At 39.2% G+C, this 13,106-nt stretch overlaps 2 protein-coding genes across 2 annotated transcripts in view; one reads left to right on the plus strand and one right to left on the minus strand.

The window, feature by feature from the left end:
* The window catches only part of LOC139415790 (phosphatidylcholine:ceramide cholinephosphotransferase 2-like), a 742,387-nt gene that overhangs the window by 345,259 nt on the left and 384,022 nt on the right, over nucleotides 1–13,106 (plus strand). The gene's annotated exons all lie outside the window — the stretch shown is intronic.
* Nucleotides 1,239–5,002, minus strand: LOC139417013 (galactose-specific lectin nattectin-like). The gene is made up of 6 exons (XM_071166247.1): nucleotides 4,933–5,002; nucleotides 4,263–4,490; nucleotides 3,706–3,800; nucleotides 2,708–2,842; nucleotides 1,461–1,599; nucleotides 1,239–1,306 (listed from the first exon to the last, which is right to left on the minus strand). Exons 1-6 carry the CDS (start codon nucleotides 5,000–5,002, stop codon nucleotides 1,239–1,241), a joined length of 735 nt encoding a protein of 244 aa, XP_071022348.1.

The following is a 13,106-nucleotide window of genomic DNA, read 5'->3' on the forward strand; positions in this document are numbered from 1 at the left end:
ACAACGTAGCTGTGCAGTTTCATCAACTAGTCAACAACGTAGCTGTGCAGTTTTATCAACTCGTCAACAACGTAGCTGTGCAGTTTCATCAACTAGTCAACAACGTAGCTGTGCCGTTTCATCAACTAATAAACAATGTAGTTATACAGTTTTATCAACTAATAAACAGCATAGTTATATAGTTTTATAAACTAATAAACAATGTAGCTGTACAGTTCTATCAACTAATCAACCGATATACAGAATTATTAGGTAATCAGGTAATCAACAACGTAGCTGTGCAGTTCTATCAACTAATCAACAACGTAGCTGTGCAGTTCTATCGACTGTATTTCTACAATTAATTTCCAGGAGGAGAAAGGAAAACCCGTGTGCTAATCTACTACAGACTCTCTGAGTTGGCTGTAATATAATAATAGCTGTAGACGAGGCTACAGCTGAAATATCACCTTCTCTTCATTCATTCTAATACATACTATTTTACTGATGTTGCTTACCTCTCCACGCTGCTCCTCTCCTCCTTTCTGTCAACTATACCGTTCAACTATTCTGTCATTGAATACCAGCAACAGTTGTGTGTGTGTGTGTGAGTGTTTTTAGGACTGTTGAATGACCACCAGGTGGCAGTATTTGCTCATAGAACCACTAATGTTCAGTACATTAAACCATTAACCCTGACCCCATTCTAAATCTAATCTATAGCAGACCACTACTGTCATTGAATACCAGCAGAAGCAAAAGTGTCTGTTTTTAAATGACCCCAAGGTGGCAGTATTTGCTCAGCGACTGAGAACCACTGTGTTTTAGTTTGGTTGGAGTGTACGACAGCACAGTCACCATTAACCCTGAACCTGACCCCAGCCCTAGACCTCATGAGGATATCTGAGACGATTTGACAGGTGTAAGAAATGTGTGTTAGCAATTTGAGAACATTATTAATCGATCTGACGATGGTGGTGGTGATGATGATGATGGTGATTTACATCAATTGTTTTGAAAATGTAGAAAATAATGACGATAACCAAACGTGTTACAAAAAGTGAGAAGCTGTTTAAAGTTTATTTTACCAAAGATGTTATTTACTTCACACTACAGAGTTTAATAGTTGGATCTAGCTGGTGTTTTGTTTTGTATAAGTGACCACTGAACAAAAGGTAACATTTCAGATGGTGCCTTTATTTAAAACAATCTCATCTTTAGAGAGCCTTTCCAACGTCGTCTCTCCCAAAATGTGGACATCACAACTTTCTGGAACACAGGAAGGGAAATGTAAACCAGCAAGGGGCATCGTTCTGGCAGCGAGAAGCTGGGAACGAGAGAAACACAGAGAGGTAGGTATTATCTTTGTTTTATAAATTTATAGCTAAAAAAGGAACAAATTCCCTTTAAGATGTATTTTACTAGTATCCAAATGTTTGATGTATAATGAGCAGGAGACTAGTCTGGTGACAGGATTGTACCTCCATAGTTCATCTCCATGCAATGCTTCTGGCCGTTTGTGTTGTCTTTCACAACAAAGTGGTCAGAGTTAGAGGGTTGACCCGGGGCCCAGTTCTGGTAGTTAAACCTGGACCCGTCGCTCCACAGCCAGAGACCCTCCTACAGAGCACACAGGACAATGCATCACTAGCAGACAGTAAACACTATATATACACACTGTAGTTACTGTCTTTAAAGAGGCAATCTGGGAATTGGGTAAAAAGCTGAGGGATGGGCCAGGATAAATGTAACCACTCAGATTCCTAGACAGAGTTATGGATACCATGACTGACCATCTATGTGATAAGCATGAGACTGACCATCTATGTGATAAGCATGAGACTGACCGTCTATGTGATAAGCATGATGTAACCATGGCTTGAAGCTAGACAGTGTTTGTAATATTAGATAACAAGCTTTGAAAATAACTGGCATGTGGCTTCATTAGGGTAGGGGGCACTATTTTCACCTCCGGATTAAAAGCATGCCCACAGTAAACTGCCTGCTACTCAGGCCCAGAAGCTAGGATATGCATATAATTGGTATATTTGGATAATGTCTGTGAGTATAACAGAACTGATTTGGCGAAAACCTGAGAAAAATCCATCAGGAAGTGTTTATTTTTATTTTTATGTTTTGTAGTTTTCTATTGAATGCCATTACAGTATCCATTGACTTAGGACTCAAATTGCACTTCCTATGGCTTCCACTAGATGTCAACAGTCTTTAGAAATTGTTTCAGGCTTGTATTCTGAAAAACTAGGGAGTAAGACCACTGACAGCGCGCGACCGAGAGTCCTTTCATGTTTTTCTTTTATATTGATGTCCGGTTGAAATATTAATAATGAATAATATGAATAATAATGAAATAAATGAATAAATGAGAAAAAATTGAAAAAAGGATTGATTATAAACATCGTAGAAACATGTCAAACACATGTTTCTACGAAACTTTACTGATACTTTTTTTGGACTTTTCGTGCCTGTTGTGACTGCTTTTTTGTGGATTACTGAACAAAACGCACAAACAAAACTGAGGTTTTTGGATACTTTATCGAACAAAACTAACATTTATTGAGTAAATGGGAGTCTCAGGCTACCACCTGAGGTTGAACGTGAGGTTAACTTCAATAGGGTAGAGGGCAGCATTCAGAATTTGTGGGTTAAGGTTCTGTAGTCAATACATCCTATATGTTTCCAGGAGTGTTGAACAGATGGTGCTTCTGACCTTGATGGCGTCGTTGGCTCCTATCCAGGTACGCTGGACTTTCCTGGTACTCTTCCTGATGACAGACTGAAGGAAACGATACTGGGGAAGGCTGTGCACTGACGCCAGGTTACCTCCCAAGCGCAAACATTTCCTCTGGAGAGAGACAGAGGGGAGAAAGAGAGAAAGAGAGAAAGAGAGAGAGAGAGAGAGAGAGGGGGGAGAGAAGAAGTGAGAGAGAGACCGAGAGAGGGGAGAGACGAGGAGACGGAGAGAGAGAGACAGAGAGAGAGAGAGAGTGAGGGGTCGGGAGAGAGGGGAGAGAGAGACAGAGGTAGAGACAGGGGTAGAATATAAACAGTTTTTACCCCCAAGCCATAAGACTCCTGAACAGGATGGTGACCCGGACTATCTGCATTGTGTCACACCACCCTCCAAACCCTCTTTTTACGCTGCTGTCTCTGTTTATCATACATGCATAGTCACTTTAACTACATGTACATACTGCCTGACTAACCGGTGTCTGTTTCTTATTTCAAATGTCTTTTTAATGTTGTTTTATTTCTTTACTTACCTACACACGCACGCACACACCTTTGTTTCACATTGGTATTTGCAACTTTGATTTGATTTGAAGATAAGCAAATAAAATAAATAACTAAAATGAGAGAAACAGAGAGAAGGGAGAGAGAAAGAGACACAGAGAGACATAGAGAGACACAGAGAGACACAGAGAGACACAGAGAGAGGGGAGAGAGAAACGGAGGTAGAAAATAAAGATAAATAGAAGGAATAGCACGTCATGATATAGTTTCTCAACCCTGTTGAACACAGATTAAACCTACATAGTCAACTGCAACCCTGTACGACCCCCAGACAGGGATGGAAATAGCATCCCCTCTAGCCAACTATAGTGCTTTTCAGACCAGGCTTCTAGAAAATGGTTCCAACTAGCATAAAATGCAGGTAACATCATGCACACAGATCATCTCAATTATGTACAGCAGACATCCAGGTACCTCTGCCTCTGGCCATGTGGTCATGAAGGGGACGTAGTGATAGCAGTGTGTCGCGTATCTGGGCCAGCCATATGGGCAGACTCTGCGATGCCACTCTGTAAAGGGGAGAGAGATCATAGAGAGATCATATTAAATTAAATTATGAAATGGTTTGTTCCCACCAGACAATCTGATCCGTCAACAGTGCGTTCCAGCTGTGACGTTGCTGAGCAACACACCACGGCTAACCGTGTGTTGTGGAAAAATAACCGATTCACTTTGAAATGTAACTTTTCGGGCAACATGACCAAATTCACATAGAAATGTGAGTTATAGATCTGTCATTCTCACTGAAAGCCAGTCTAAGAAGTGGTAGGTCTCTTCTGTGTGTTATAGATCTGTCATTCTCACTGAAAGAACGTCTATGAAGCTGTAAATCTCTTCTAAATTTCGTTTTTCTTTTACTTTCGGTTTTGTATGCCAACTTCAAACAGATTATTTTATACACTAAACACTTCCTCGTTTTGTCACATAAACTGACATTTTACTGTCAGTTTACGTTCTCGATAATGTTTCACTTTTCAGAGGAGGAATGTGTTCCTCCGACTCAGAATAATCTGTCGGAGGACGAATATGTTCCTCCGACTCAGAATAATCTGTCGGAGGAGGAATGTGTTCCTCCGAGTCAGAATAATCTGTCGGAGGAGGAATGTGTTCCTCCGAAGGAGAACTGTTTTCCTCTGAGTCGTACGGATCTTTCGGAGGAGGAATGATTTCCTCCGAGTCACAGTGATTATGCCGATCCCCTACAACAAAAGAGAGACAAAGAGAAAGGGAATATTGAGACACGTGTCACACTTGTTAAAAGTCTTGGGGATTTATTCAATCAGCATTACAGATTCCATGCTAGAAATTAAAAGGTCATTTCAGATTGAGCAGTATGCATGCAGCGTTTACCGTGAATCCTGTCTCTGCTAAAGAGGAAACATTACCTTTAAATTTCAGTCGCGCTGTAAAGCTGAACGATGTGGATTGAATCCTAGATCAGATTCAGAACTATGAATCCACAACAGATCTATATAGAATTATATTTTAGCGAATCTGACGGGAGCCCCAACCAGGAGCTCGGGGTCCGGTGACTGTCGAGCCAAAACCTAGGTCACTGGGTGTTGGGTTAAGGTCGCGACAATAACATCAAATTGCATCTGATGAGTGTGAACAGGTCAACAAAACCTTCGGTCAGAATACCTCTGCTACCCCTTGCATCTCCCAGAGTAAAGACAGCGCTGAGAAGCAGAAGAGTGGTCAACATCGCCATGGTGATTGTCTCCTGGGGGGGGGGACAGAAAGAGAGGGACAGAAATAAAGAGAGAGAGGGACAGAGAGAGAGGGGCAGAGAGAGAGAGACAGAGAGAGAGACAGAGAGAGGGGCAGAGAGACAGAGACAGAGAGACAGAGAGAGGGACACAGAGAGGGACAGAGAGAGAGACAGAGAGAGAGACAGAGAGAGAGAGAGAGAGAGAGAGAGAGAGAGAGAGAGAGAGAGAGAGAGAGAGAGAGAGAGAGAGAGAGAGAGAGAGAGAGAGAGAGAGAGAGAGAGAGACAGATTTATGCTTATTTATTTTCCCTTGTGTTCTTCAACCATTTGTACATTGTTAAAACACTGTATATATATTTATAATATGACATTTGTAATGTCTTTATTGTTTTGAAATTTCTGTATGTGTAATGTTTACTGTTAATTTTTATTGTTTATTTCACTTTTGTATATTATCTACCTCACTTGCTTTGGCAATGTTAACACATGTCTCCCATGCCAATAAAGCCCCTTGAATTGAAAAAAAAATGGAATTGAATTGAGAGAGAGAGAGACAGAGAGAGACAGACAGACAGACAGACAGACAACATCAAGACACGTTCAGTGAGAAAACTCGGTCCTGGGGACCCCAATCTGTGAGTACATATTCATGTGTACTAGGCTAATCTACTGTAATTGGTATTCCTTGAATTCCTTAGCACAGCAGTTCCTAAACTCGGTCCAAAACGTTCACCCATTTGTGTCTCTAGTACAGAGTTTCCCTATGTAGTGCACTACTTTTGACCAGAGCTACATATAACCAGGGCCCTTGTCTAAAGTAGTGCTCTACAAAGGGAAAATGGTTCTATTTGGGATGCACTCAAGTGCAGTATTGAATGAACGATGTTGAAATCTCACCTTCTGAAGTCTTTAGTTGTAGCTTCACTTCTTTAGAGATCTTCAAAGGTCTTCACTGGGTCTCTCTCCCTCTCTGTCTCAGTCTGAGTTGACTTCTAGTCTCTCTTTCTCTCTGTCCTGCCTGTGAGTTGAGTTCTAGTCTCTCTCTCTGTCTGTCCTGCCTGTGCGTTGACTTCTAGTCTCTCTCTCTCTCTCTCTCCCTCTCTCTCTCTCTCTCTCTCTGTCCTACCTGTGAGTTGACTTCTAGTCTCTCTCTCTCTGTCTGTCCAACCTGTGAGTTGAGTTCTAGTCTCTCTCTCTCTATGTCTGTCCTGCCTGTGAGTTGACTTCTAGTCTCTCTCTCTCTCTCTCTCTCTCTGTCCTGCCTGTGAGTTGAGTTCTTCCTCTCCCTCCTCTCCTTTTTAAGGACCCATCCAGTCAGACCCCTCCCTCTATTTTTCTATCTCTCTCTATCATCCTTTAAGTTGAAATGGAATTTAAATTAACTTCCTGAATTGACTGTGTACCGGGAATATTTAAAATGAATAAAGTGCATAATCATTTTAGAGATTAAAACAATATTCATCATATTTAATCGTAATACACACAATTTCCACTGTTCTGTTTGTGACATTTGGGTTGATGGTCACTAGAATTGAATTAGAATGTTATGGGTTAAATTCCAATCCGTTGATAGTGATTGACGCCAGACTGGAGGTACAAGGTCTTGTAAATGGAAAACATGTCCACAACTTTCCTGATAATTTGGTCAATATATCCGAAACTCAACTGAAAAACCAACACTATGATTACTTAAAACCTTTGGTCGAATGATAACAGTTCAGAAAGTTACCTTTAACTCAATTTAAATGTCATAACCCACAAATCTATTTGTGTGCCCTTCATCTGTTACCCATCTGTAATTCAGCATGATCACCTGTAGCCCATCTGTAATTCATCATGATCACCTGTTACCCATCTGTTATTCATCATGATCACCTGTTACCCATCTGTTATTCAGCATGATCACCTGTATCCAATCTGTTATTCAGCATGATCACCTGTATCCCACCTGTTATTCATCATGATCACCTGTTACCCATCTGTTATTCAGCATGATCACCTGTATCCCATCTGTTATTCAGCATGATCACCTGTATCCCACCTGTTATTCAGCATGATCACCTGTAGTCCATCTGTTATTCATCATGATCACCTGTTACCCATCTGTTATTCATCATGATCACCTGTAGTCCATCTGTTATTCATCATGATCATGTATACAATATATCCAAGTTGATTCTATTCAAGGACACTGGGTTGTGAATAAGGGCCCAGAAGTTCTACTCTGAGACACTTTGTCAAAAAGGGCCCAGATTTTATGTGAGTTTATTATGCAGTTCATAAGTACTGAATACAAGCAAACAGAAAACATTCCTATTACAACAGACATGTTCAATAATTTCAAGCCTGAAGAGGGGAATCAAACTGCTGGGGGATCAAGGACCTCATTGTTTTGGTTCTGTGGTCTCCATTCCCTTGGAGCACAGGACCCGACGTTCCAGCCTTGATGACGACCTGATGACAACAAAACTATCACATCAAACTTTCTGAAACAATTGGGATTGTTTACTCATCGTAACCTAGATAGAGTTAAAGAGGACAAACACAACATCTTTATTAAGATGACACAATAACACTACTAATGCAACTACACACACAGCCCTATACTACTAATACAACTACACACACAGCCCCATGCTACTAATACAACTACACATACTACTAATGCAACTACACATACAGCCCTATACTACTAATAAAACTACACATACTACTAATACAACTACACACACAGCCCTATACTACTAATACAACTACACATACTACTAATACAACTACACATACAGCCCCATACTACTAATAAAACTACACATACTACTAATACAACTACACACACAGCCCTATACTACTAATACAACTACACATACTACTAATACAACTAAACACACAGCCCTATACTACTAATATAACTACACACACAGCCCTATACTACTAATACAACTACACATACTACTAATACAACTACACACACAGCCCTATACTACTAATACAACTACACATACAGCCCTATACTACTAATACAACTACATACACAACTAATACAACTATACATACAGCCCCATACTACTAATACAACTACACACACAGCCCTATACTACTAATACAACTACATACACTACTAATACAACTACACACACAGCCCCATACTACTAATACAACTACACATACTACTAATACAACTACATATACTACTAATACAACTACACACACAGCCCTATACTACTAATATAACTACACACACAGCCCAATACTACATATACAACTACACACACAACCCTATACTACTAATACAACTACATATACTACCAATACAACTACACATACAGTCCCATGATACTAATACAACTACACACACAGCCCCATACTACTAATACAACTACATATACTACTAATACAACTACACATACAGCCCCATACTACTAATACAACTACACACACAGCCCTATACTACTAATACAACTACACATACAGCCCTATACTACTAATACAACTACATACACAACTAATACAACTATACATACAGCCCCATACTACTAATACAACTACACACACAGCCCTATACTACTAATACAACTACATACACTACTAATACAACTACACACACAGCCCCATACTACTAATACAACTACACATACTACTAATACAACTACATATACTACTAATACAACTACACACACAGCCCTATACTACTAATACAACTACACACACAGCCCCATACTACTAATACAACTACACATACAGCCCCATGCTACTAATACAACTACACATACAGCCCCAACAACTAATTCAACTACACATACAGCCCCACACTACTAATACAACTACATATACTACCAATACAACTACACATACAGCCCCATGCTACTAATACAACTACATATACTACTAATACAACTACACACACAACCCTATACTACTAATACAACTACATATACTACCAATACAACTACACATACAGTCCCATGATACTAATACAACTACACACACAGCCCCATACTACTAATACAACTACATATACTACTAATACAACTACACACACAGCCCTATACTACTAATACAACTACACACACAGCCCCATACTACATATACAACTACACACACAACCCTATACTACTAATACAACTACATATACTAACAATACAACTACACATACAGCCCCATACTACTAATACAACTACACACACATCCCCATACTACTAATACAACTACACATACAGCCCCACTACTAATACAACTACACACACAGCCCCATACTACTAATACAACTACACATACAGCCCCAACAACTAATTCAACTACACATACAGCCCCACACTACTAATACAACGACACACACAGCCCTATACTACTAATACAACTACACATACAGCCCCATACTACTAATACAACTACACACACAAACCTATACTACAAATAAAACTACACTCAGCCCTATACTACTAATACAACTACACATACAGCCCCATACTACTAATACAACTACTCAAACAGCCCTACTACAAATACAACTACACATACAGCTTTAATCTACTAATACAACTACACACACAGTCCTACACTACTAGCACAAGTACACATAATGCCCCATTCTACTAACACAACTACACAGGAAGCACTGTACTATTAATACAACTACACATACAGCCATATAATACTAATACAAAAACAAACACAACTACACAGAATGCCCTAAACTACTAATACAACTACACACACAGCCCCATACTACTAATACAACTACACATACAGCCCCATGCTACTAATACATCTACACATACAGCCCCATACAACTAATACAACTACACATACAGCCCCACACTACTAATACAACTACACACACAGCCCTATACTACTAATACAACTACACAGGAAGATTTGTACTATTAATACAACTACACATACAGCCCTATAATACTAATACAAAAACAAACACAACTACACAGAAAGCCCTAAACTACTAATACAACTACTCAAACAGCCCTACTACTAATACACAGCCATACACAACTAATATATATATATAATACTACAATACTAATACAACTAAATACAGCCCCTTACTAATAACACAACTACACAGACAGCCATATAATACTAATACAACTACACACACAACCCTATACTACTAATACAACTACACACACAGCAATATACTAATAACACAACTACACACACAGGCCTATACTACTAATACAACTACACAATCAGCCCGATACTAGTAATACAACTACACAGACAGCAGATACTAATAACGCAACTACACATATAGGGCTGTATGTGTAGTTGTATATTCCTAATACAGCTACACACACAGCCATACACTACTAATACAACTACACACACAGCCCTATACTACTAATACAACTACACACACAGTCCCATACTAATAAAACAACTACACACACAGTCCCATACTAATAAAACAACTACACATACAGCCCTACCACAAATATCACTACACAAACATCCCTATACAACTACTACAACTACACACACAGCCCTATACTACTAATACCACTACACATACAGCCCTAAATTACAAATACAACTACACACACATAGACTACCAATATCACTACACAAACACCCCTATACAACTAATACAACAACACACACAGTCCTAGACTAATAGTACACATACACATATCGCCCTATTCTACTAACACAACTACACAGAAAGCACTATACTATCAATACATCTACAAATACAGCCCAACTACTAATACAGTACACATACAGCCCCATAATAATATTACAACTCTACAATCAGCCCAGCTACTAATATCACTACACAAACATCCCTATACAACTACTACAACTACACAAACATCCCTATACAACTACTACAACTACACACACAGTCCTAGACTAATAGTACACATACACATATCGCCCCATACTACTAAAACAACTACACACACAGTCCCATACTACTAATACAACTACACATATCACCCCATACTACTAATACAACTACATATACTACTAATACAAATACACACACTTCCAAATACTTCTACTACAACTACACACACAGCCCTATACTACTAATACAACTACACACACAGCCCTATACTACTAATACAACTACACACAGCCCCATACTACTAATACAACTACACACACAGCCCCATACTACTAATACAACTACACACACAGTCCTATACTACTAATACAACTACACATACAGCCCCATGCTACTAATACAACTACACACACAGCCCTATACTACTAATACAACTACATATACTACTAATACAACTACACACACAGCCCCATACTACTAATACAACTACACACACAGCCCCATACTACTAATACAACTACACATACAGCCCTATACTACTAATACAACTACACACACAGCCCCATACTACTAATACAACTACACACACAGTCCTATACTACTAATACAACTACACATACAGCCCCATGCTACTAATACCACTGCACACACAGCCCCATACTACTAATACAACTACACACACAGCCCCATACTACTAATACAACTACACACACAGTCCTATACTACTAATAGAACTACACATACAGCCCCATGCTACTAATAAAACTACACACACAGCCCTATACTACTAATACAACTACATATACTACTAATACAACTACACAAACAGCCCCATACTACTAATACAACTACACACACAGCCCCATACTACTAATACAACTACACATACAGCCCTATACTACTAATACAACTACACACACAGCCCTATACTACTAATACAACTACACACACAGCCCCATACTACTAATACCACTGCACATACAGCCCCAAACTACTAATACAACTACACACACAGCCCTATACTACTAATACAACTACACATACAGCCCTATACTACTATACACATACAGCCCTACAGCTTATACATCTACAAATACAGCCCAACTACTAATACAGTACACATACAGCCCCATAATAATATTACAACTACACAATCAGCCCAGCTACTAATATCATTACACAAACATCCCTATACAACTAATACAACTACACACACAGTCCTAGACTACTAGTACACGTACACATAACACCCTATTTTACTATCACAACTACACCTACAGCCCTACTAACAATACAACTACACACACAGCCCTAATACTAACACAACTAGACACACAGCCATATACAACTGATACAACTACACATACAAATCTATAATACTAATACAATTACACATACAGCCCTATACTACTAATAAAACTACACACACAGCCCCATACCAATAACACAATTACACATACAGCCCGACTACGAATACAACTACACATACAGCCCTACTACCAATACAACTACACACACATCCCTACTACAAATGCAACTACAAACACAGCCAATTACTAATAACACAATTACACATACAGCCCTACTACTAATACAACTACACATACAGCCCCACTACTAATACAACTACACATACAGCCCCACTACTAATACAACTAGACATACAGCCCTATACTACTAATACAACTACATACACAGCCATATACTACCAATACAACTACACACACATCCCTACTACAAATGCAACTACAAACACAGCCAATTACTAATAACACAACTACACACACAGCCCTATACTACTAATACAACTACACACACAGCCCCATACTAATAACACAACTACACATACAGCCCCATACTAATAACACAACTACACATACAGCCCTATACTACTAATACAACTACACACACAGCCCTATACTACCAATACAACTACACATACAGCCCTACTACTAATACAACTACACATACAGCCCTACTACTAATACAACTACACACACAGCCCCACTACTAATACAACTACACATACAGCCCCATACTACTAATACAATGACACACACAGCCCTACTACTAATACAACTACACACACAGCCTACTTCTAATACAACTACACATACAGCCCTATAATAATAACACAACTACTCAAACAGTCCTACTACTAATATCAAATCAAAAATCAAATGTATTTATAAAGCCCTTCGTACATCATTTGATATCTCAAAGTGCTGTACAGAAACCCAGCCTAAAACCCCAAACAGCAAGCAATGCAGGTGTAGAAGCACGGTGGCTAGAAAAACC

The sequence above is a fragment of the Oncorhynchus clarkii genome, chromosome 9 (assembly GCF_045791955.1).
Source record: "Oncorhynchus clarkii lewisi isolate Uvic-CL-2024 chromosome 9, UVic_Ocla_1.0, whole genome shotgun sequence".
In the NCBI taxonomy this organism is placed as follows: domain Eukaryota; kingdom Metazoa; phylum Chordata; class Actinopteri; order Salmoniformes; family Salmonidae; genus Oncorhynchus; species Oncorhynchus clarkii.